We start from the raw sequence: 27,551 nt of genomic DNA on the forward strand, positions 1-27,551 counted from the left end.
TGGGCAGAACAAGTATTTGATACACTGCCGATTTTGCTGGTTTTCCCACTTACAAAGCATGTAGAAGTCTGTAATTTTTATTATTGGTACTCTTCAACTGTGAGTGATGGAATCTAAAAATCCAGAAAACAAAAATCCAGAAAATCACATTGTATGATTTTTAAGTAATTAATTTGCATTTTATTGCATGACATAAGTATTTGATACATCATAAAAGCAGAACTTAATATTTGGTACAGAAACATATGTTTGCAATTACAGAGATCATACGTTTTCTGTAGTTCTTGACCAGGTTTGCACACACTGCAGCATGGTTTTTGGCCCACTCCTCCATACAGACCTTCTCCAGATCCTTCAGGTTTTGAGGCTGTTGCTGGGCAATACGGACTTTCAGCTCCCTCCAAAGATGTTCTATTGGGTTCAGGTCTGGTGAATGGCTAGGCCACTCCAGGACCTTGAGACGGTTCTTACGGAGCCACTCCTTAGTTGCCCTGGCTGTGTGTTTTGGGTCATGCTGGAAGACCCAGCCATGACCCATCTTCAATGCTCTTACTGAGAGAAGGAGGTTGTTGGCCAAGATCTCCCGATACATGGCCCCATCCATCCTCCCCTCAATACGGTGCAGTCGTCCTGTCCCCTTTGCAGAAAAGCATCCCCAAAGAAGGATGTTTCTACCTCCATGCTTCACGGTTGGGATGGTGTTCTTGGGGTTGTACTCATCCTTCTTCCTCCAAACACGGCGAGTGGAGTTTAGAGCAAAAAGCTCTATTTTTGTCTCATCAGACCACATGACCTGGTCTACAATTTACTGGTTGGTAGGTGATCAAATACTTATGTCATGCAATAAAATGCAAATTAATTATTTAAAAATCATACAGACTTTCTGGATTTTTGTTTTAGATTCCGTCTCTCACATTTGAAGTGTACTTATGATAAAAATTACAGACCTCTACATGCTTTGTAAGTAGGAAAATCTGCAAAATCAGCAGTGTATCAAATACTTGTTCTCCTCACTGTATATTCAACCAATATATAGCTCTGGAAAAAATGTATAGACCTCTTCTAATTATTCTTAAATCAGTATCTCTACATGTATGGCCGCCATTCCATTCCAGTGTCTGTTAAATTCCCACCCAGACTCACCTAATTTTACTTAATGAGGTACTTATTAGGTGATTACCTGAACCAAATGTATAAAAATCACTGCTGTGGTCATGACTATCCTCTTGCAGTCAGACCAGCTGGATGGCAAAAACTGCAAGTAGTGCCTCAAAGGTAATTTGAATTTAAAAATAACTATTCAGCATGACAAAATAGTTGAAAAGAAAAGCTTTGAGGGAGGAAAAGAAGGGTTCGATTCTGGCTTTACTGTCAGGGGATACAGTGAGCGTCAGGTTGCTTCCATCCTGAAATTTCAAAGACGGCGGTTCATAAGAACAAGGTCAAGCAACAGTTATTGGGGACAACAAAGCTACAGACTGGCAAAGGGAGAAAACTACTGTCCACAACACATTCAAATGCCACTCAACATCCGTAGAATGACGTCAAGTGACCTACAAAAAGAATGGCAAACAGCAGCTGAGGAGCGCGGCAAGGACGGTTTGAAACAGGCTCCTAGGGGCAGGGCTGAAGTCGTGCAAAGCTAGAAAAAAGCCCTTCATCAATGAGAAGCAAAGAACAGCCAGGCTGAAGTTTGCAAAAGACCATAAGGATTGGACCGTAGAGGAATGAAGTAAGGTCATCTCTAGGTCATCAAATGTTCAGCTTTGCCCAACACCTGGTCATCTAATGGTTAGACGGAGACCTGGAGAGGCCTACAAGCCACAGTGTCTCGCACCCACTGTGAAACTTGGTGGAGGATCGGTGATGATCTGGGGATGCTTAACCAAGGCTGGAATCGGGCAGATTTGTCTTTGTGAAGGACGCATTAATCAAGCCAAACACAAGGTTATCCTGGAAGAACACCTGCTTCCTTCTGCTCTGACAATGTTCCCCAACTCTGAGAGTGTTTTTTTCCAGCAGGACAATGATCCATGCCACACAGCCAGGTCAGTCAGGGTGTGAATGGCGTGGACCACCAGATTAAAACCCTGTAATGGCCAGCCCAATCTCCAGACCTGAACCCCATTGAAAACCTCTGGAATTTGATCAAGAGGAAGATGGATGGTCACAAGCTAACAAACTAAGCCAAGCTACTTAAATTTTTGTGCCAGGAGTGGCATAAAGTAACCTAAGAGCAATGTGACAGACTGGTGGAGAGCATGCCAAGACCCATGACCGCTGTGATAAAAAAAAACTGTGTTATTCTACCAAATATTGATTTCTGAACTTCCTGAGTTACACCATTAGTATTTTGTGGTTGATAAATTAATATGAATTTGTTTTCTTTGCATTATTTCAGGTCTGAAAACAATGCATATTTTTTTGGTTGATATTTTCTACAAATAAATACTCTAAATGACTATTTTTATTTGGGAGTAATGTTGTCAATAGTTTATAGAGTAAAACAAAACTGTTAATTTTGCTTAAACACATACCAATGAATAGTAATACCAGAGAAACTGATGATTTTGTAGTGTTCTCTTAAATTCTTCCAGATCTGTATATTCAACCCATCTGCCTAAAAGTAATTTTTAACTCAAACTTTATTTTTTATGAACTGAGTTAGTGAATTATACAAAATGTACTAAGTTTGTTGATTATACATACATAGAAAGATTTGTTATAAATTATTTGATTTAATATCTACTGTATATCCCTCTTTGCCTGTAGAAGCTCTAAAGGAGGTGGCTGAGATTGCCACTCAGCTCCACACTAGCCTCATCCGCCTGGAAAACTTCCAGAAACTAACAGAATTGCAGAGAGACCTTATTGGCATCGAGAACCTCACCGTACCTGGCAGGGTGAGTGTAGTACCACCTAGACCAGTGTTTGTTTAAAGCCACATCTGCTTCCTGTCCATGGCATATCTCTGATGAAATTGTCCCACTGAATGAAACCAGATTTATTCATTTTCACATGTACAGCTTTATTTGGGATTTATTTTGGGATATTTTGGGTAGCAGTTAACAACACTCAGCAGAGTCAGGTCAAGAGCTCTCTGTTGAAGGTTGAGCTCAGGTCTATATACTACATTCTGTACAGCCCACTATGTCCCCCTACCTTGTATGCCTAGTCTACATGTCTTTCCAGCTTCTCTGCAAACTTTGGCTTACAAAGATAACAAGATGTCTACAGCCCTTGAGAAGTTTACCCAAAACTATAACTATCTGTTGTAGGCACATCCTGTACAAGTGAGCAGAGTCGAAACACACAGTGTCTTTGGTAAATGACTGGATTTTACTAGCAATCTGATTTCATTGTACTATGGAATAAGAACATTTCTACCACATTCAGTTCCTGCGCTTATTTCATCCCAAGTCAAGTGCTACTATAAACGCACAATGTACATTTCTGTGCACAATTTTCATAACAGCTTTCATACCATGGTTTCATTAGACTTTCAGTGGATAAATTAATTCAATTCTAATTATTGGTACCATTTTGCCCTATCGCCATATCCTTATGTAATGTAATGGCGTGGACCACCAGATTAAAACCCTGTAATGGCCAGCCCAATCTCCAGACCTGAACCCCATTGAAAACCTCTGGAATTTGATCAAGAGGAATTCAATTAATTCAATTCTAATTATTGGTACCATTTTGCCCTATCGCCATATCCTTATCTTAGCTGGAATGGTGCTCTTCTTTTATCTAGGAACATAGACAGGGCTCTTACTCCTATAGCCTCACCATGAAATAGCGTGCAGATCAGGCTGTAGGCTGCTAGCCAGCCTGCTAGTACAGTGTCTGTCGATAGTTTAGCCAGAGCAGATAACATAGTTCTGCCTATTGAGATTGTGACTTGTTCCAGGCTGAGAAAAGTTAAACAAGGTAGTGCTGAAAATAGCAACCTTATTAAAATAAAGTCTTCCTTCACCTCAGTCATTGATAAAGATGAGTGTATTGTATCCCATCTTATAATGGGACTCCTTAATGTTAGATCCCTTACTTCAAAGGCAGTTGCAGCAAATTAGTTAATCACTGATCATATACTGGATGTTTTTGGCCTGCGTGAAACATGGTTAAAGCCTGATGATTTTACTGTCCTAAATGAGGCCTCTTCAAATGGAAAACGAGCATTATATCTGTATGATATAAGGTAATTTACTCTGATTTATAGGTTATTGGATACACATTATTTTTATTTTCATTGCTGCTCTTGGTTGACATGCAGGCTCTACTTGCACGTAAACAAAATGATGAGCAAGGAACAGGCAAAAATGGCCGAAATGGAGAATTTGGGATTTCGGATACAGGCAGAATGTTGACCAAAAACAGGTACTTTTTCCAGAGTGCCTTGCAATTGTTATCACAACACCAGCCAACACGATCAATTTGTTAGATCATTTAAGGCGGCACCAAAAATCTTCATATGACGCATGCAAAGCATCTCATTGCCGCCCAAAGCAAAAATCTATTTCGGATGCATTTGCCAATATTACACCATACAAGAAAGGTTCCAAACGGCAGAGAGAAATCAGAGATGGGATAACATTTCACGTCGCCAAAGACATGGTACCAATTAACATGGTTACCAAAGTGGGTTTTAAAAACATGATCCGGTCACTTGACAAGCGGTATGTAATGCCATCACACAACTATTTTTCTCAAGTTGCCATCCCAGAGCTGTACGAGAAATGCAAGACACAAGTTGAAACAGAGCTGTCACAAGTGGAATATTATACAGCACCAACAGACTTGTGGTCCAGCTGGGCAACAGAGCCCTACATACAGGTGCTGGTCATATAATTAGAATATCATCAAAAAGTTGATTTATGTCAGTAATTCCATTCAAAAAGTGAAAGTTGTATATTATATTCATTTATTACACACAGACTGATATATTTTTTAATTTTTATTTATTTTAATTGTGATGATTATAACTGACAAATAATGAAAATCCCAAATTCAGTATCTCTGAAAATTTGAATATTACTTAAGACCAATAAAAAAAATGGATTTTTAGGAATGTTGGCCAACTGAAAAGTATGAACATGTACAGCACTCAATATTTAGTTGGGGCTCCTTTTGCCTGAATTACTGCAGCAATGCGGCGTGGCATGGAGTCGATCAGTCTGTGGCACTGCTCAGGTGTTATGAGAGCCCAGGTTGCTCTGATAGTGGCCTTCAGCTCTTCTGCATTGTTGGGTCTGGCGTATTGCATCTTCCTCTTCACAATACCCCATAGATTTTCTATAGGGTTAAGGTCAGGCGAGTTTGCTGGCCAATTAAGAACAGGGATACCATGGTCCTTAACCCTTGGCACCCTATGGGCATTCCAGGCTGGATGTCACTACTTGGACATTTTGGGTCCTAGATTCATTTCTGCAACAGATACCATGGAGTATTGCATATTGTGGTATTCACCACACCCTCAGCTACAATAATAACACATAAAAACAGACTTTTGAATCACCATTTAGAAAACTCATCTGTTGGAAAGGCAAAAGACATTTTTCGGGGAAAACATTTCTGCCATTCAGGATGATAAAATGTTATTGAAACCCTTATGAAATTTTGTGTCAATGGTATTCCCTGATAGTTTCATGCCTTTACTGTCATATTACATTGCATTGAGTTGAAACTAATAAATAAAACAAATAATAGAAGTTCAAAAATATAGGCACCCCAAAAAAGTTGGTTCTTGTACCTAGAAATAAAACCTTATAAAACAACTTAGAAATAAAAACTTTTTTTTATTTTTTCCCTGTGATTACGCCAAACGGCCACCAGATGGAAGCACGAGACCGTTAGATAGTTGCGACTTTATAAAATCAGAAATATTACAACTTTTTCTCAAAAACCCATGAACATCCTCATACTATGTTGACAAAAAAACTTTTTCATATCATTTTTATAATACAAACGACATAATAGGGTGCCATTTATCAGAAATAGCGATGTACTCACTTATAATCTGGATGCGTCACCTGTCTGAGCTGTCTCAGCTGGTTGGTGATTGCGCGTGCCTGGTAGAAAGTGTTCCTGGACAGAATAACCTTCCTCGGCCTCTTGATTACGTTCAAATATGTTATAAAACGTTTTGGATGAAAACAAAGAGCTATCTTGCATAAGCGGAACGAAAACTACTAATCGCCATTATTGATCAGTGATCGTTGAGATCCTCTATTTTGTTTATCGTCTCTATGGAAGTGACTTCTATGACGTAACATCTTTCCTAGGTTGCAGAGATCATGTTTCCCCTAGAACAAGTATGGTACAAGGGCTATTTGTGATTCGGGCGACAAATAAACATAGGAAGACTTGGCTAATTCAATGCGTAAAGATGACCGGTTTGGTCCAAATCAACCAGGCGGACTCTATTATCCATATGTATACAAACTATTTTCCAGTCGCTTCGTTAGGATGCCTAGATATTAGCAAAAGCCTGCCGTAAGATCCTGTAGATAATTAGGGAATTGTAACCTACGCAATGCGCTTTGGTTGGCGACCATTCTGCGGAGTCTGTTTGGCTGTTTATTCCCATAGGGATAAACGTTTCTTTTGTTTATCCACAAACGGATTGCTTCACGAATATGTCTAGATATAATCCCCCAAAAAAACTACATCATAACAGCCTTCTGAGAAACTCATTATACGGTATATATGCAATGAATGCAAAACACACGTGCATCTTTTTGTGGTTTTTATTATCCATAAATACAAGAACTGAAAATCACCATGGGGTTTTGATTCTAACACAAATAACAATAAAAAAAATAGAACTATGCACATTTACTGGGAAAAATTGTTTTACCCAAAAATAAATAGGTAAACAGAAAAAGTTATTTGAAGCTGTGCCACAGGTGGAAGCAGTTCCTAAATGTTCTGTGAAAAAAAAAAAAAACTATTTACATGATTCAGTTACAATGAATCAGGTCTTACTCAAAAATAAATGAGCACCCACAAATTGTCTTTTTAGCTGTGCCACAGATGGAAGCAGTTCCTGTCTGCAAGCAAACAGAGTGGGACATCACATTCACCGCATTTCCAGGGAGTGTCTTTCTTTAAACCTTTTCTCTTGCAGAGCTCACACCTGAGGCGTCCAGCTGTGGCCCTCGAGCTTTGGTCAGTTGTCTCTCTGGTAGGCAAAGGGGTATGTCCGGTTAGTTTTGGTGTGGCAGCAACATCCAATGTCACCCCACACAACTCAGCTGCAAGTTGCTCAACAAACGCCTTATGTGTCAGGGGCCGACTCTGTGCACTCTGGCACAGCTCCTTGTGTAGGATGTAGCTATTGGTAATAGCAATGTCCAGGAAATGGAGGAAGAGGGTCCTGTACCACCTCTTGGTTGTGTGGTGCACTGAGTAGTACTGGATGAGTTGGTCAGACAAGTCAACACCTCCCATGTACTTATTGTACTCTATGATTGGGGTTGGGATTGGAATGTGACTTGTCTCCCAGTGTCCTTCCCTGCTCTTCTGCCTTCTCTGTACTGTGTCACCTGAGTATGCAGGATGAATGGTGGAGCACATTGACACTTCCCTGTTGTCCATCCATTTTGTGAAGAGGAGGTCGCCGTCTCTAATCCACCTCAGGGATCCTCTTGGGGACTTCCTGGTCAGGGCATTGACCTTGGTTTTTGGAGCCTCCTTCCTTCCTTCACGGATGGTCCCACAGGCTCCAAACTTCAAGGACCTGAGGTGTCTGAACAGATGTGGGCTGGTGTAAAAATTGTCACAATACAAGTGGTACCCTGAACCAAGGAATGCTGGCTTCATCAGCCCCACCACAGAGTCAAAGGACAGTCCACAGCCAGTGGCAAACTTGCTCTTCCCAGTGTAGACTGTGAAGTCACAAGTGTACCCATTGCTGGAGTCTGCCAACACAAACAGTTTGAAGCCCCACTTTGTAGGTTTGGCCTTCATGTATTGGGTCATCCCTGTTTTGGCCTTTGTGGCAACCATCCGTTCATCAATGGAGAGGTTCAGCCGGGGCTGGTAGAATGACTTGCATGCTATTTTGATGTCATCCATGAGTGGCCTCACCCGGAAGAGCGTGTCATACTCAGGTGTGCCCTTCTTACGGTCGTTGATAACATCCTCAGCAGGGTCACTCGTGCAGATTCCAGGAGATGACACGGAAGCTGTCCCTTGGCATCAGTGAGCCTGGAAAAGGGACACTGAACATGTGTTTCTGTCTCCAATAGTCCGCTACAGCAGGCAACTTGAGGATGGCCATGTAAACAACAAGTCCAAGGTACTTGAAAAAATACAGGGGGGTGAGGGGGGTCCACTTGTATTTCTTCCCGCTTTCAATGTTCCTTGCAGCCAATTTATTTGTGTTTTCACACAAAGTTTTGACCACAGAGTCACTAAAGAAGAGCTTGAATAAGCTCAGTGGACTGTCCTGTACTGATGCACCAGGCTGAACCCCAGGTGTCCTGGCCGGGAAGAAGCGGGGGACAATGGGTGGCACATCCTGCTCCTTCTCCGACTTCCACGCTTGGGCAGGTGGGACAGCTGGTGTGGGTCCATGCGGTGACCGTGATCTTCCTCGGGTTGACCGTGATCTTCCTCGGGTTGATCGAGGCCTTCGTGGACGGGATCTCCTCGGCTCTGGTGTGGTTGCATGGGTGGCTGGTCGTGCAGGAGATGATACTGCAGAGGAGGTGGCAAGCTGTGCAGGAGCTGATACAGGGGCTAGTTGCGGCAGGGGTGCAGTGGGGGTTGTGGGTGGCAGCAATCCAGCAGATGTACTGGGTTGTTCTTCAGTATCATCAACTTGGCTAGAGGAAGGATAGGTTTAGATAGGTTTAGAAAATTGCTCAATAGCATTTACAATGTGAAAAGAATGTCTAGGAGTGTAGTGTACACTCATTGCAATAACAAAGCCCTATGATAAATAACACATCCCCCATAGAGACAGAACCTGGTGCTAGTCTAACACCTTTACAATGTGAAAAGAATGTCTAGGAGTGTAGTGTACACTCATTGCAATAACAAAGCCCTATGATCAATAACACATCCCCCATAGAGACAGAACCTGGTGCTAGTCTAACACCTTTACAATGTGAAAAGAATGGCCAGGAGTGTAATTTACACTCATTGAAATAACAAAGCCCTATGGTAAATGACACATCCCCCATAGAGACAGAACATGTTGGTAGTCTAACCCCTTTGTCTCTATTCACGAGGTGTTACAAGCATGGCTTGCAAAAACATATACCCTACCAAACAACCCTGTGAACTTATCACTAAGTCAGTATGAGTACAAACCTCAATAAAACCTAGAGCAAATCCAATGTTATCCCGGACTGGGTTCCATTACTTATTTTATTCTAGTCTAAGTTCTATATACCAGAACAGTAGGTTACTAACTGTAACAACAAATCAAGAACGCCCCTGTATAGAATACGTGTTCTATTTACCGGAACGGTAGCCTACTATGTAACAATAGGCCATGGAAACCAATTTACGCATTATGAAATAATCATGGTGATCCCAACATGACTGAAATCTACTTACATTTCATCCTCCATTCGATCAATTCCATCGATGAAATCTTGTTCCTCGTCTGTAGAAAACTCATCCGGGCCAGAATCTGCTGCAGCATCTTCATCACTTTCGAAGATCTGTTCCATGACTTGCTGGGCTGTAAACCTTTTTGCCATCTTGCATATACAAAAGTTTTTGTTGCTGTTCTTTGAAAATGTTCTTTGTTGGAATAAAAGCGAAGCAATTTATCTCTAGATACTCTCTCGACTGATGCGCTGGGTAAGTAGAGGCCACTTGGAATGGGTGCTCGCGACTTATACCTGAGATTCGCGGGGTATGCTAATTTGAATTGCTATTGAATGCCAGGCGTCAGATGACATAGTACACACACCGTTTGCGACTAGTCAACAAAGATTAGCCTTCTAAACAGCGGATATAACTAGGCTACATTTCGTGACGTGCGTAATGGCTCCCATTTTTGGTGCAACTTTGCGGTCGTCTTACGAAGGCTGTGATGAACGCATGAACACAAATCTTATATCAATCGCTTCATTGGAATGTGCAGCACACGGGAAAGAAAACGTCAAGTTAATAGCTATAACCATTCGGATTCTACGATTAGAAATATACAATGTCCGATTTTCCGCGATATCGCGGATTCCGACTCAGATGGGTTAAACCAGGTACTGGTAGCTTTGGCACTGTGTGCAGGTGCCAAGTCCTGTTGGAAAATGAAATCTGCATCTCCATGAAGTTGGTCAGCAGCAGGAAGCATGAAGTGCTCTAAAACTCCATGGTAGACGGCTGCGTTGACCTTGGACCTCAGAAAACACAGTGGACCAACACCAGCAGATGACATGGCACCCCAAACCATCACTGACTGTGGAAACTTTACACTGGACTTCAAGCAACGTGGATTCTGTGCCTCTCCTCTCTTCCTCCAGACTCCGGGACATTGATTTCCAAAGGAAATTTACTTTCATCAGAGAACATAACTTTGGACCACTCAGCAGCAGTCCAGTCCTTTTTGTCTTTAGCCCAGGCGAGACGCTTCTGACGCTGTGTCTTGTTCAAGAGTGGCTTGACACAAGGAATGCAACAGCTGAAACCCATGTCTTGCATTTGTCTGTGTGTGGTGGTTCTTGAAGCACTGACTCCAGCAGCAGTCCACTCTTTGTGAATCTCCCCCACATTTTTGAATGGCATTTGTTTCACAATCCTCTCCAGGGTGCGGTTACCCCTATTGCTTGTACACTTTTTTTCTACCACATCTTTTCCTTACCTTCGCCTCTCTATTAATGTGCTCGGACAGAGAGCTCTGTGAACAGCCAGCCTCTTTAGTAATGACCTTTTGTGTCTTGCCCTCCTTGTGCAAGGTGTCAATGGTTGTCTTTTGGACAGCTGTCAAGTCAGCAGTCTTACCCATGATTGTTTAGCCTACAGAACTACACTGAGAGACCATTTAAAGGCCTTTGCAGGTGTTTTGAGTTAATTAGCTGATTAAAGTGTGGCACCAGGTGTCTTCAATATTGAACCTATTCACAATATTCAAATTTTCTGAGATATTGAATTTGGGGTTTTCATAAGTTGTCAGTTATAATCATCTAAATTAAAAGAAATAAACACTTGAAATATATCACTGTGTGAAATGAATGTGTACATTATACAAGTTTCACTTTTTGAATGGAATTACTGAAATAAATCAACTTTTTGATGATATTCTAATTATATGACCAGCATCTTTAAGTCTGACCGTACACTTTATTAATGAGGACCTCTGCCTGACAAGTTGCTGTTTGCGAACTGCATTTTTCCTAGAGGATCTTACGAGTGAGGACATTGCGACAGGGATGGGAGAAGCTTTAGCTGATTGGGGCCTAGATGAGAGTCGTCTAGTCTGTATAACAACAGACAATGCCGCGAACATGGTGAAGGCTGCACCTGAACAAGTGGACCAGATCACAGTGCTTTGGTCACAGACTGCATCTTGCAGTTAGTAAGTTAGGCCAAATTGCGCATTCTATTTTACTACTGTTGCTATTGCTATGCTATTACTGTTACATATTATTACCTAGCAACCTGTTCTGAAATATATATTTTTTAATAAGTTTCATAGGTTTTAATTGTAGAGGATGGGGCTTGGGAAGAATGAAGGATACAGACTGTCAGGTTGATTGCCAAAGCTTTTTCTGAAGACTTCCTGTATTTTTTCGTAATACAATATATATCGCAGAAAAACTAAATATCGCAATGACAGTTATTTCCAATATCGTGCAACCCTAGTTGTAACCATAAAGCGCTATTTTTGTCTCGTCATTCCAAATTAGTGTGCCAGAAGCTGTGAGTCGTGTCAAGGTGTTGTCGGGCATATTGTAACCAGGCGTTTTTGTGGTATTGGCGCAGTGAAGGCTTCTTTCTGGCAACTCGACCATGCAGCTCGTTTCTGTTCAAGTATTGTCGTTGTGCTCCTTGTGAAAACCATACCACCTTTTTCCAGAGCGACCTCTATTTCACCTGAGGTTACCTGTGGGTTTTTCTTTGTATCTCGAACAATTCTTCTAGCAGTTGTGGCTGAAATCTTTCTTGGTCTAGCTGACCATGGCTTGGTATCAAGAAGTCCCTGAATTTTCTACTTCTTATTAAGTGATTAAACAGTACTGACTGGCATTTGCAACGCTTTTTATATCCTTTTCCATTTCTTTAAGTTCCATTACCTTGTTGTGCTGGTCTTCTGACAGTTATTTTCTTATCCCCATGGCAGCAGAAAAGAACTGTCTAGCCTGCTCTGGGCATGAATATCTAGTCTGCTCAGTGCATCCATGTGAGAGCTATCAAACTCATTGACTATTCATGCACATACACTAATTGCAATTTCAAAAGCCACAGGTGTTGGAGATACACCTTTAATTGCCATTTTCACCTATGTATGTCACCTTGTGTGTTTTTAACAAGGCCAAACATTCAAGGGTATGTAAACTTATGACCAGGGTAATTTGGGTGATTTCTTTTATCATTAATTTAAAAAGCCCCCCCCCATGAACTGCCACCTTAACGTGGTGGAGGGGTTTGAGTACCCGAGTGACCCTAGGAGCTATGTTGTCTGGGGCTATATGCCATGGTAGGGTCTCCCAAGGCAAACAGGTCCTAGGCGACAGGTCAGACTAAGAGCGGTTCAAAACACCCCTTAATGATGACATTTTTTTTGAGTTCCGTGACGTCGCCCGGTATGGCGCAGCCGGGGCCCCACCCTGGAGCCAGGCCCGGGGTTGGGGCTTGTACGCGAGCGCCTGGTGGCCGGGCCTTTCCCCATGAGGCCCGGCCGGGCTTAGCCCGAACGAGCAACGTGGGGCCGCCTTCCCGTGGGCTCACCACCCACAGGAGGGACCATAAGGGGTCGGTGCAGAGAGGATCGGGCGGCAGAAGTGCCTGCCTCAATTGGAGGAGTTTAAGTATCTAGGGGTCTTGTTCACGAGTGAAGGAAGGATGGAACGGGAGATTGACAGACAGATCGGTGCAGCTTCTGCAGTAATGCGGTCGATGTTTCGGTCTGTCGTGGTGAAGAATTCACCGGTCAATCTATGTTCCTACTCTCACCTATGGTCATGAGCTTTGGGTCATGACCGAAAGGACAAGATCCCGGGATACAGGCGGCCGAAATGAGCTTTCTCCGCAGGGTGGCTGGGCGATCCCTTAGGGTGAGAAGCTCGGTCACCCGGGAGGAGCTCAGAGTAGAGCCGCCGCTCCTCCACATCGAGAAGGGTCAGCTGAGGTGGCTTGGGCATCTGTTCCGGATGCCTCCTGAACGCCTTCCTGGGAAGGTGTTATGGGCCCGTCCCACCGGGAGGAGACCCCGGGGAAGACCTAGGACATGCTGGAGAGACTATGTCTCCCAGCTGGCCTGGGAACGCCTCGGTGTCCCCCCGGAAGAGCTGGAGGAAGTGACTGGGGATAGGGAAGTCTGGGCATCTCTGCTTAGACTGCTGCCCCGCGACCCGGCCCTGGATGAAGATGAATGAAGGATGAATTAAAAAGGATCCAAACTACAGTGGGGAGAAGTATTTGATACACTGCTGATTTTGCAGGTTTTCCCACTTACAAAGCATTTAGAAGTCTGTAATTTTTATCATAGGTACTCTTCAACTGTGAATGAAAATCCAGAAAATCACATTGTATGATTTTTAAGTAATTAATTAGCATTTTATTGCTTGAAATAAGTATTTGATAGAACAGAAAAGCAGAACTTAATATTTGGTACAGAAACCTTTGTTTGCATTTACAGATATAATACGTTTCCTGTAGATCTTGACCAGGTTTGCACACACTTCAGCAGGGATTTTTGGCCCACTCCTCCATACAGACCTTCTCCAGATCCTTCAAGTTTTGAGGCTGTCGCTGCGCAATACGGACTTTCAGCTCCCTCCAAAGATTTTTTATTGGGTTCAGGTCTGGAGACTGGCTTGGCCACTCCAGGACCTTGAGATGCTTCTCACGGAGCCACTCCTTAGTTGCCCTGGCTGTGTGTTTCGAGTCGTTGTCACGCTGGAAGACCCAGCCACGACCCATTTTCAATGCTCTTACTGAGGGAAGGAGGTTGTTGGCCAAGATCTTGCGATACATGGGCCCATCCATCCTCCCCTCAATATGGTGCAGTCGTCCTGTCCCCTTTGCAGAAAAGCATCCCAAAAGAATGTTTCCAACTCCATGCTTCACGGTTGGGATGGTATTCTTGGGGTTGTACTCATCCTTCTTCCTCCAAACACGGCGAGTGGAGTTTAGAGCAAAAAGCTCTATTCTTGTCTCTTCAGACCACATGACCTTCTCCCATTCCTCCTCTGGATCATCCAGATGATCATTGGCAAACTTCAGATGGGCCTGGACATGCGCTGGCTTGAGCGTGCGCTGCAGGATTTTAATCCATGACGGCATAGTATGTTACTAATGGTTTTCTTTGAGACTGTGGTCCCAACTCTCTTCAGGTCATTGCCCAGGTCCTGCCGTGCAGTTCTGGGCTGATCCCTCACCTTCCTCATGATCATTGATGCCCCATCAGGTGAGATCTTGCATGGAGCCCCAGACCGAGGGAGATTGACCGTCATCTTGAACTTCTTCCATTTTCTAATAATTGCGCCAACAGTTGTTGCCTTCTCACCAAGCTGCTTGCCTATTGTCCTGTAGCCCATCCCAGCCTTGTGTAAGTCTACAATTTTATCCCTGATTTCCTTACACAGCTCTCTGGTCTTTGCCATTGTGGATAGGTTGGAGTCTGTTTGATTGAGTGTGTGGATAGGTGTCTTTTATACTGGTAACGAGTTCAAACAGGTGCAGTTAATACAGACAATGAGTGGAGAACAGGAGGGCTTCTTAAAGAAAAACTAACAGGTCTGTGAGAGCCGGAATTCTTACTGGTTGGTAGGTGATCCAATACTTATGTCATGCAATAGAATGCTAATTAATTATAAAAAAATTGTACAATGTGATTTTCTGGATTTTTGTCTTCGGTTCAGTCTCTCACAGTTGAAGTGTACCTAGAAAAGTGTACCTGATAAAATTACAGATCTCTAAATGCTTTGTAAGTATGAAAACCTGCAAAATCTGCAGTGTATCAAAAACGCATCTCCACTGTATGTGATAATAAATGGCTTTGTATGATCACTATCCTTAAATAAAAGATTTTTTGCAAGATCAGTATTTTTTTTTAAATCAATGACAAAATTTCACAATTTCTGCCAGGGTATTCAAACTTATGAGCCCAACTCTATATTTCTAATGTTAATAAGTGATGATACAAAGTAGTTTGACCATGTTGTTCTCGTCTCAAGGACAGCGAAGTCCATCCCACACTTGATATAAACTACAGTGGTGAGTTCGGTAGCTAGCACCCATAATACACCTGAGCGTGCAAAGAAGTAACATCCAGCAGTTTAAGTGTGGATGCCATAGCATGCATGCAGATTATATCCAGATTATCTATAATCAACAATAAAGTAGCTTGTACAATTTTTCCATTTGTGGTGGACAAACATGTTCTGTCTCTATAGAGGAAGCTTAGCTAGATCATTATCATTTTACAGAGTTCATAAACATGTATTTTAAAAGACAGTTCATCATCCAGCCATATCCCTAAATACATATTATATGCAGAGACTTGATTTATTTAAGAGCACATGAGTGCAAGTGTATTTTGAACCATCTTTTTGGTCCTATTAAAAGGCATTACATTTGTTTTCTTTGCATTCAAAATCAGTTTAAGTTGTGAAAAATACACTAGTAGTATCTTAAAATCTGTCTCCAGCTTCAATAATGCTTGGTCAGCCATTGAAGCAATAGTGTACATCACAGTGTCATCAGCATATAGATTAATTTTAATCTTATCTTATCACCAATATTATTTATGTAGAGAATGAATAGTTACAGACCTTATGGGACCCCTTTAACCAACTACGGTGGCTCCGACTGGATGCCCTCCACTCTAACAGCTTGACTTTGTTCCTTAAGATAGTCATGAAACCAATTAAAGGCATCCAGTATCGCATGGTCTAGTGTGTCAAAGACTTCAGACAAATCTTGATACATGGCCGCACAGCTCTTGCTATTGTCTAAGGCATTAGCAATATAATTTACAACACATACTGTGGCCATTGTGGTACTGTGTTTAGGTCTGAAACCAGATTAAATGCTGGAAAGAATATTGTATTGTTAAGAATGATTGTAGTTCCTTATTCACCAATTACCGTAGAATTAGGAGTCTCTAACTTAATACCCCCAAAGGGTGGGCTGTCCCCCCACCTTATCCTTCCTGACATAATGTTTACTTTTGTGTTTACCTAAAGGGGCCAACTGAACTTACTTTCCCCCAAATACCACATTCCTAAGGAACAAAAGGACTGACACCCTTCTTTGTCTAGGCAGGAGAACATGGTCAAAGTACGTAATAATACTCTGATTTTATACAGACCTGTGTCACAATCAAAGTAAAGATTTAATAGAAAGACATTTCCCAAATGTACCTTAGTTCAAAATGTCCATGAGTCATTATCCAATTCACTACCATCACCTGCCTTGTGGAGCGGTAAAACAAAAGCTGTTTTCCTAGCTTTATTAATATTTCCTACGTCTAGTTTTTGATTGGGGATGTGCGTCACTGTACATTGGCTATATCCAGGGGCGCCGCCAGGAATTTTGGGCCCCTGTCAGTTATGGGCCCTTGGAATTGTCCTAACCTTTACCTATACCAATACGGTGCCCCTGACTAGATCGGCACACTTGTGTAAATAAATTAAAAACAGGTTATTGTATTCCTCTTTTCCAGAGGAGAGAGGGGCTGAGGAAATATACCAGCCAGGATAATTTTGGCTACTTTTTCTATCAAAACCAGCAGGGGTAACATGCTTTTTATAGGCATCACAAATTTCAACATCTGTTATAATTTGCTTTGGTAGGGTCGAGGAGTTACCACGTTTAAGTGAGTTAATGGTTTTCCAGCATTTAGAGTTATCACCGGCAGTCTCCGACATCGTATTAAGAAAATATCTAGATTTATCCTTTTTTATTCCTCCGGTCCATTTATTTGTCTAAAAAGCAGCCAATCAGCTGTTTCATCAGTATTCCATGCCAAGGCCCATATGCTTGACTCTTTTGTACAGTAGGAAGAGGTTTTACAAATCAGAGAACCAAGGATTAGTTAGAATTTTTACAAATGTTTTATCCTAAGTCTCTTTAGCGGGATGTGTTTATCAGCCATCGGGGTAAAAATTTAAGAGGAGAACGCTAACACTGTGTCCATTATGCAATTTGTAAATAAAAGCTCTGAGTGACAAAGGTCATGGCTAATGTCTTTATAGTTGCTCTTTAAAATTATAAGGGGGTCAGGATTGCTTATGCCTAGTGTATTTGGTACATGTGATAGGGCAGTGGTCACTGATATCATCACTTGTATGTAAAAAAATGTAATAAAAATGACAATGAAGGGTATTCTCCAGAGGTTAGAGGTGAATTAGGAAAAGGGTATAAAGTAATGTGAAAAAATAAGTGTCTGTATATACACTGATCAGCCATAACATTATGACCACTGACAGGTGAAGTGAATAACATTGATAATCTCATCATCATGGTGCCTGTCAGTTGGTGGGACATATTAGGCAGCAAGTGAACATTCTGTACTCAAAGTTGATGTGTTAAAAGCAGGAACAATGGGTAAGCATAAGGATCTAAGTGACTTTGACAAGGGCCACATTGTGATGGCTAGACGACTGGATCTGAACATCTCCAAAACTGCAGCCATTGTGTGTGTTCCTGGTCTGCAGTGGTCAGTACCTATCAAAAGTGGTCCAAGGAAGGAAAAGTGGTGAACAGGCAACAGGGTCATGAGTGGCCAAGGCTCATTGATGCACGTAGGGAGTGAAGGCTGGCCTGTGTGGTCCAATCCAACAACCAAGCCACTGTAGCTCAAATTGCTGAAAAAGTGAATGCTGGTACTGATAGAAAGGTGTCAGAACACACAGTGCATAGTGTTGGGTATGGTGTTGTGAAGCCGCAGACCAGTCTTGGTGCCCATGCTGACCCCTGTTACTACTGCCCAAAGTGCCTACATGTGTATGAGCATCAGAACTGGACCACGGAGTAATGGAAGGTGGCCTGGTCTGATGAATCATGTTTACTTCTACATCACGTGGATGGCCGTGTGTGTGTCCGTCGCTTACCTGGAGAACACATGGCCCCTGGATGCACTTTGGGAAGAAGCCAAACCGGCATGTGATGCTTTGTTCTGCTGGGAAACCTTGGGTCCTGCCATTTATGTAGATGTTTCTTTGACATGTAACACATACCTGAGCATTGTTGCAGACCATATGCACCCTTTCATGGCAACAGTATTCCCTGATGCCATTGGCCTCTTTCAGCAGGATAATACGCCTTGCCACAAACCAAAAAGAGTTCAGGAATGGTTTGAGGAACACAATGAGTTCAAGGTGTTAACTTGGCCTCCATATTCCCCAGATCTGAATCCAATCAAGCATATGTGGGATGTGCTGGACAAACAAGTCAAATCCATGGAGGCCCCACCCCAGAACTTACAGAACTTAAAAGATCTGCTGCTAACGTTATTCTGCCAGATGCCACAGCATACCTTCAGAGGTCTAGTGGAGTCCATGCCTTGATGCGTCAGGGCTGTTTTGGTGGCAAAAGGGGGACCTACACAATATTAGACAGGTGGTCATAATGTTACGGCTGATCGCTGTATATATCAAAACTTCACCCATACAGCATGGGTAACAATAAAAGTTTAATAACAGGACTGCTCATGTCATGTTGAACTATTTAGTCAGATTACTCCACGTTAGGCCTAATATACATTGTTTAGCAAGCATGGGATACGATCTACTGTTTTCCTCTCTGTTTTGTTCAGACTTAGGCACAGTAATGTGTAAAGCTGATGCAATGGCTCAATTTGATCTTTACTCCAAATGTATACACTCCAATTGTACTGTCCCCTCTGTGCCTCGTAAAAAGTGACCCGATGACTTGAAGATGGCTAGAGTTACGCCCTTCTCAAGAAACAAAAACTTGACTCCTCTGATGTTAAAGATTTAACTGTCTCCCTTCTGTCTTTATTGAATTCCAAAACACATTGTGCTGACTCGGACCTGCTCTAATGTTGTCTCTTTTAATATCCTCGAACTTGACCATGCTTAAAGATTTGTTCTCTCGAACGAAACCGACTGTTTGTTGCATTCCCAGCGTTTTTCGACATAAAAACATTTATTGATTTATATTAAAATTTCGCCAGCATCTTTGCAAATGTTTACAATCATGACAAATGTACTCATCATGTTGGCCTGTGTATGCTGGAGATGAAAGAAGTGTGTTCTTTTACCACTCTATCCAACCACAAATTCCAAACACCCGTGTGCATGCCTTAGACTTAAGACAATCACACTATCTCAGCCCAGGTAGTGGTTAATAAAAATATGTTGCTCAGCTCAGCGCTGGTTACTATTTCAAGAAGCGCTAGACTGAGATGACAAAAATATTAAAAGTCCATTAAATTCTTTAAATGTCCATTTAAAAGAGAGATGCACTTGAAACAAAAAAAACAAAATGTCAGAAAATGCATAGTCAAATGGTAGTTGCTGATATTTCAGTCAGTCAGACTTATTTCAATGCTCTAGCTCTGGTTATGTAGCTAGAAACAATTTGTACAATTTATATGTACCTTTATAACTATTAAACTGGCTAGCTGACATATATAAACCTATAAAATATAGCCATGCCACAGCTCAATTGTGATAATAAACATGAATGTGATAAAAAAGATCACACATTTTAATATTAACATTTCCAAATCATATTTTTGGTCCAGTGGGGTGAATACTTGCAATTCACATTACTCACAGAAAGTAAAGTGTACTTTAATTATTCCACATGTTTGTACTGTAAATGAGTTACAGTGCTGTAGACCATAAGACATAAAGATTGATAGTGTTATAGGAAATAATATAGGCTGCAAAAGCGAATGATGATGATGATGATGTCTAGGTTCATGGTTAACTACTGCTGATGCTGTTTCCCAGGAGTTCATTCGAGAAGGCTGTCTGTACAAGCTTACCAAAAAAGGGCTGCAGCAAAGGATGTTTTTCCTGGTGAGTAACTTTTTCAGTTCCAATCACCACTCATTGTTCATTTGTATGTTCATACTTGTTGAGACTCCTGTATCATTCTTTATATAAGTCCACTGTAAAATACACTGCTCAAAAAAAATAAGGGAACATGCAATCATCACAGAATAACACCAAGTCAATTCAACTTCAGGGATCTCAATCTGTCCAGTTAGGAAGCATAAGCGATTGTGAATCCATATCACCTGTTTTGGTGCAAATGAAAGTGAACGCAAGTGCACTGGAGAGGCAACAGCAAGACAATCTCCAGTTTGGACCAGTTTGTTAGTGTGGATGGCATATCCTCTAACAAGTCATAGGTATGCCTTGGTGTTCCTCAAGGCTCGGTTCTGGGCCCATTATTGTTCTCACTATATATGCTGCCTCTGGGCGATGTAATCCGAAATCACAATGTAAATACTGTTATGCTGATGAAGCTTGGAGAAGCCCCAAAATTAGCTACTTTGGAAGCATGCGTTTCAGATATTAGGAAGTGGATGACAGAAAATGTCTTGCTTTTAACTAAAGAAAAACAGAAATGCTTGTTTTAGGACCCAAGAAACAAAGAGCGTTGTTAGCAGATCTCAATGTGAACCTTGACGGCTGCATGGTCGTATCCCAAAAAACTGTAAGAAACCTCTGCGTTACCCTTGACCCTGACCTCTCCTTTGATGAACATATAAAATATGTCTGGAGTTGCTTATTTTCATCTTCGAAACATTGCAAAAATCAGAAACTTTCTATCAAAAAGTGATGCAGAAAAACTAATCCATGCTTTCATTACTTCTAGACTAGATTACTGCAATGCTCTTCTTTCTGGTTACCCTGACAAATCAATAAACTTCAATAAGTGCTGCACACGCTGCTAGAATCCTAACTATAATATATATTTTTTTAACACATTACTCCTGTACTAGCGTCCTTACACTGGCTGCCTGTTAGGGTTAGGGCTGATTTTAAGGTTTTACTTTTGTCTATTAAAAACTAATCTCTACAGCACGGTTTATGATTAGGTGTAGCCTGGCCCGGGGGCATGAAGGTGACCAAAAGGCTTGATACTGTCCACCCTTGCTGTCTTGCCAGGTGGGCCCTCGTTGCCACTGGGATGCCCTCCCTCCTTCCTTTCGGGGGAAGAGTCACTGGCTTGTTGTTGACTCTCTGTTGCGCACTTGTGCAATTGGGATGTACTCTGCTGGCAATACTCTGCCCTCATTCAGGGTGGTTGCGGTTGGTGGGTGTCCCTTTGGTTGATGCCTGGCAATGTGGGTGGATTGATTTCCTGCCTGTTGGGCCCTGTCTGGGGCCTCCCCCGTGTAGGGCCACAGTGTCATACTACTGACCTAGTCTAAATGTAAATAGACTCTGGATTTAGCCCACATGCATTTATAAATTATTCCAATTCCTTAATATCTCACCCGGCACAGCCAGAAGAGGACTGGTCACCCCTCTTTGCCTGGGTCCTCTCTAGGTTTCTTCCAAAATTTTGGCCTTCTTAGGGAGTTTTTCCTAGCCACTGAAATTCAACACTACTGTTGTTTGCTCCTTGGGGTTTAAGACCGGGTGTTTCTGTAAAAGCACTTTGTGACAACTGCTGTTGTAAAAAGGGCTTTATAAATACATTTGATTGATTGGCCAGAGTGTGTAGGCAGTTCCTGGATGACAATGCCATTGACTGGGCCTCACGTTCCCCAGACCTGAATCCAATTGAGAACCTCTGGGACATTATGTATCGGTGCATCCGACGCCACCAAGTAATGCCACAGACTGTCCAGGAGCTCACTGATGCCATGATCCAGGTCTGGTAGGAGATCCCCCAGGACACCATCCACCGTCTCATCAGGAGCATGCCCAGACATTGTCTGGAGTGCATACCAGCACATGGGGGCCATACACACTACTGAGTCACATTATGAGTTGTTGAAACAACCGGTGTGAGTTTAAATCCAGCCCTCATTCGTTTTTGGTTTCCATTGACTGTTATGTCATTTTGTTCTCAATGTACAGTAAAGATCTTTAATATATTTCCTTCATCACGACCCGGTGTGATTTATGAGTTCCCTTAATTTTTTTGAGCAGTGTAGATAAATGAATGAAACCCATCTGGATAATGTCTGAAAAATGTATCTCATGGTGTCTACTTTCCTTCCTATTAGTTCTCTGACATGCTTCTTTACACCAGTAAAGGAGTGACAGCCACAAACCAGTTCAAGGTCCATGGCCAGCTGCCACTGCATGGCATGATTGTGAGTACAATCTGACTGTCATTAGTTAACCTTATTGACCCCTGAAGTTACTACGTCTCTGATCTAGCTCTTATCTAACTACTTTTTACTGCGGGAAGAAAATATCACTTTTTTCCGATTTCAGAATTGGTAGGTTTATTTGAACAGTCAGAGACAGAATAACAGTGTTATAAATTGATTTGCATTTTAATGAGTGAAATAAGTATTTGATGCCCTCAATCAGAAAGATTTCTGGCTCCCAGTTGTCTTTTATACAGGTAACGAGCAAAAATTAGGAGCACACTCTTAAAGGGAGTGCTCCTAATCTCAGCTTGTTACCTGTATAAAAGATACCTGTCCACAGAATCAATCAATCAGATTCCAAACTCTCCACCATGGCCAAGACCAAAGAGCTGTCTAAGGATGTCAGGGGCAAGATTGTAGACTTACACAAGGCTGGAATGGGCAACAAGACCATTGCCAAGCAGCTTGGTGAGAAAGTGACAACAGTTGGTGCGATTATTGGCAAATGGAATAAACACAAAAGAACTGTCAATCTCCCTCAGTCTGCGGCTCCATGAAAGATCTCACCTCGTGGAGTTGCAATGATCATGAGAATGATGAGGAATCAGCCCAGAACTACATGGGAGGATCTTGTCAATGATCTTAAGGCAGCTGGGACCATTGTCACCAAGAAAACAATTGGTAACACACTATGCCGTGAAGGACTGAAATCCTGCAGTGCCCGCAAGGTCCCCTGCTCAAGAAAGCACATGTACAGGCCCGTCTGAAGTTTGCCAATTAATATCTGAATGATTCAGAGGAGACCTGAGTGAAAGTGTGGGGGTCAGATGAGACCTAAATTGAGCTCTTAGGTATCAACTCAACTTGCCGTGTTTGGAGGAGGAGGAATGCTGCCTATGACCCCAAGAACACCATCCCCACCGTCAAACATGGAGATGGAAACATTATGTTTGGGGGTCTTTTTCTGCTAAGGGGACAGGAAAACTTCACTGCATCAAAGGGACGATGGATTGGGCCATGTACCGTCAAATCTTGGGTGAGAACCTCCTTCCCTCAGCCAGGGCATTGAAAATGGGTTGTGGATGGGTATTCCAGAATGACAATGACCCAAACACATGGCCAAGGCAACAAAAGAATAGATCAAGAAGAAGCACATTAAGGTCCTGGAGTGGCCTGGCCAATCCCATAGAAAATCTGCAGAGGGAGCTGAAGGTTCGAGTAACCAAACATCAGCCTCGAAACCTTAATGACTTGGAGAACATCTGCAAAGAAGAGTGGGACAAAATCCCTCCTGAGATGTGTGCAAACCTGGTGGCCTACAACAAGAAAAGTATGAAGTCTGTGATTGCCAACAAGGGTTTTGCCACTAAATACTAAGTCATGTTTTGCAGAGGGGTCAAAGACTTATTTCACTCATTAAAATGCAAATAAATGTATACAATTTTTGACATGCGTTTTTCTGGAATTTTTTGTTGTTTTTCTGTCTCTCACTGTTCAAATAAACCTACCATTAAAATTATTATAGACTGATAATTTCTTTGTCAGTGGGCAAACAGGGGTATACAATAATTGTTTCCCTCACTGTATATCCTCCTTATTCTGTGAATCTTCCAACTGAGACATCTGGAAAACCTGGGAATTAGCTGCCCTATTGTACGTTTACAGTTGTATTTACTTTTATCTGGGTTGCATTATGACAAATGTTTGAGGGACTATTTCATTCAGCAAGTTACACAATGAAAATGGGATATCTCTGAGCAAGGGTTCACTCACTACTCTTAGGAATGTTTCTGAAAAGTTTAAGCATGAAACTTAAATGTAACTTAAACCAGGTGCAGATCAGGAGACATGGAGCATTTCATTACATATGTCGCTCATCTAATTACAGCGTTTTCTTACCGCGGTAAGATCAGGTAGATTGCGTCAATATGCGTTAGATTGTGTCAAACTGTGATTGCACTATTCCAAACTCATTGGGGAGCTAGAATGCTGAAAATAGTATTAGTTCTTGAAAATAATTTTCTTAACAATAGTAGCACACAATGTCTTCAATGTTACTAACATTACAGCTCCTAACTTAACAGGTTCCATTTTAAAGCGAAATGTTTCCAGTTGCATAATCACTGCTATGATTACAAAATATTTGTATAAAGAAATCCACTAATAGCCTACACAAAAATAAATACTGTTTGCTTAAACACTTGAATTATCTTAATAATAATACAAATAATACAAATCACAGCTTCTTAGATCATGGTTTTGGAGTATAGTATGGTAGAAGAACACATCTTATTACAATTCGCAAATTGACTTTAAAACCTACAGTAGGCTATACTGTATGCCAGTGGTTCCCAACTACGGTCCTTAAACACCCCCAAAAGTACACATTTTCATTGTAGCCCCAGCCAAGCAAAGCTGACTCCACTCGTCATCTAATTATCAGGCTCTCATTTAGTTGAATTGGGTGTGCTTGTCCAAGACTGCATTACAAATGTGTGCTGTTGGGGGTACTCGAGGACCGGAGTTGGGAACCACTACTATTTTCATTCTCTCCAAGTAAAAACAATGCAGTGTATTATTCAATGAATTTTATTTGTTATTTAATTAGAGTAAAAGGGTGATCATAGGATGATTTACAGTAGTCTACACTGTCACGGTGCCTCCCGTGATCACACCTCCCTCTGGGGAAGCTCGAATACATTGCTCCCTGCCGCTGGCCTATTAGCTACCATCGTCCATTCTTCCAGCTTTTAGCACCGCATTCATGGAACACCCCGGATTCCCCACTATTACGCACATTACTTCCCATGATTATGCACACCGGATCCTCGCTTCTACAGCCTATAACTGCCCTTGTGTTTGTCAGTGTCTTAGTGGAGTATTGTCTGCTAGTTGTCCGTTGTTTTCCCACGTCCATTGCACTTGCTCTTTTGTATCAGTTAGAGATGTTTTGGCCTTCATTGTTTGTATTACGCATTACACTTTTCAGCTTTGTAAACCCCTTGTTTTGCTATTCATCCTGCGCCTAGGCTCCTTGCTTACCAGACCATGGCATACATGAATAACAACATTTTTTTTAATGTAAATTCGATTAGCAGAGTAAAAGGATGATCGAAGGGTAACTTACAGTACTGTCTGGCAGTGGCATTTGCGGTCATCGTTGGTACTTGTTTATTTTTTTTTGTGAGGCGGCTCAGGCATTAGAGGTGGTGGCTCCTTTTTAGATGAAGACCCAATATCCGACCCATTGATTTCGGGATCTGTTTCTGATCCTCCAACCGACTCCATCTCATCTAAATTTTGCAGCATCTGCAGTACTGTCAGGGCATCGGATCATTGGGTTGATTGTGAACTAAATGCTTTAAATTTTGCCTTAGTGTTTGGACTTGCTCACCGAGTTCAGATTATATACCATTTCTAACCTCATCATCATTCTTCATTATTACACTTGAGTCACATGCATAAGTGTGTCTAGGCTGATCAGAGGGTTATCGCTCATTCATCCCTTGCCATCATTACTATTTCATTGCTATTCATTAGATTGGATTAGGTTCAGTTTATTGTCATTGAACAAGTACAGTATAACGAAATGCAGTTAGCATCCAACCAGAAGTGCAAATAGAAGAGTGCAAAACATTTACAAGTGAAACAATTAAGAACAATATATGTGGGATGTGTGGGATGTGTGAATGTGCAAAAAACTGGGAAAATTCTAAGAGAGATGATAGGTATGTGATTTTGTTTCTCTCTAATAAAAACAGTAGTGTGTGTTATACCTTTGTTGAATTGCTAATTGGTGATTGGTAAAGAATGTCTGGTATTTCATTTCATTAATAATTATTTAGATTTACATTTTAGATTTACTTTTGATGAGTTAGCCTACACAAGAAGCTGAATCTCCTATTGAAAAACAAAGTGTGATACATATGTTGAATTGTCGAGGTGCTTATATTGTTTATATAATGCTTCAATAACCAAATTACATTTTTGAATGGTCTTAGAAATCTTATTGTGTTTTCTTTTTAAGTTCGTTCAAATTCAACCAAGGTTCTATCATTTATCCGGGAGTATCACATATTCATCCATTGACTTTATGCATTTAGTGAGTGAATAGCAACTGGGTACTATAAGCGGCTGCCTGTGTACCAACGCCAAGTTCTGATGGCAGATTTAGTCAGAAAACAGGTTAAAAAACTATTTAAATAGTTTTCCATTTGTGAATTTAGAATTCGGAACAACGGAACAATGTAATATATGCCTATATTAAGGAAAGTCAAACAAGGAGGAGTGTGTAGCTTTCAAAATGGCAGTTTTATTTTCATTACAAACTCAAATGCCTATTGGCGTAGGCATTATTGGCGTAGATCTGGGCAGATGTTGGTAACCAGGCAGGCGTTAATCACTCTGAATGGGCAAAAGTTAATACTCTTTCTGGTTGAATGTGTAACTTAACAATGAGAATGAAGATGTACATTATTGATGACATAGTTGATCAATAATGATCATATGCAGCAGGATAAAATCCTTTTCACCTCTATTGCAGTCTTATTCATGAATTTCCTTTTTTTATTAGGAGAGAAAAAAAATATGGAACATATAATCTAATTATATGAAATTTTGCGAAATATTTTATAGAACCATGAAGATGATCGAGCTTCCTCTGTAATTCATCAAAGGTTATACAGTAATACACTTTTTGTCAAATTAAATAAAAATTATATCCTTGACATTAGGTTAGCTTTATGCAAATCGGTTTATCTGTATTGGGCCTAGTAATAAAAAAACTCTAAAGGATTTATCTATCAAGAATTTAAATGTAGTGGATTTTCAATTTTATAGATGTTTTGTGCCTTATTAAACTAATTAAAATACTATAGCCTGTGTTCTTTGAAGCAGTCTTTTTTTTTTCTTCTAATGTTTTATAAGACCTTCAATAAAAAACAATGAAATTCTTCTTCATATAATTTATCTGGCTGTTCTAGTGTTAACTGATTAGGTAAGTGACAGTACAAATGTTGTAACAAGCACGTTGTCTCACCCTTCTCTCTCCTTGGTTTAATGAGTGATTAACAGTAATGTGTCGACTTTAGTCATCTTTAAAAAAATTAATTAC

The 27,551-nt window shown here is 41.3% G+C and overlaps 1 protein-coding gene across 13 annotated transcripts in view; it reads left to right on the forward strand.

Moving 5' to 3' along the window:
• Positions 1–27,551, forward strand: part of farp2 (FERM, RhoGEF and pleckstrin domain protein 2) — a 178,736-nt gene that overhangs the window by 100,072 nt on the left and 51,113 nt on the right. For 12 of the 13 annotated variants that reach the window (XM_020044319.2, XM_013132847.3, XM_013132850.3 and 9 more), the window contains 3 exons: positions 2,773–2,903; positions 20,109–20,177; positions 22,346–22,435. In XM_020044319.2, the coding sequence (XP_019899878.1) occupies positions 2,773–2,903; positions 20,109–20,177; positions 22,346–22,435 (290 nt within the window). Of the gene's footprint in view, positions 1–2,772; positions 2,904–20,108; positions 20,178–21,884; positions 21,919–22,345; positions 22,436–27,551 lie in introns of those variants that run through there. The other variant, XM_020044323.2, reaches the window with a different exon arrangement.

This window comes from Esox lucius, chromosome 8 (genome assembly GCF_011004845.1).
Source record: "Esox lucius isolate fEsoLuc1 chromosome 8, fEsoLuc1.pri, whole genome shotgun sequence".
NCBI lineage: Eukaryota > Metazoa > Chordata > Actinopteri > Esociformes > Esocidae > Esox > Esox lucius.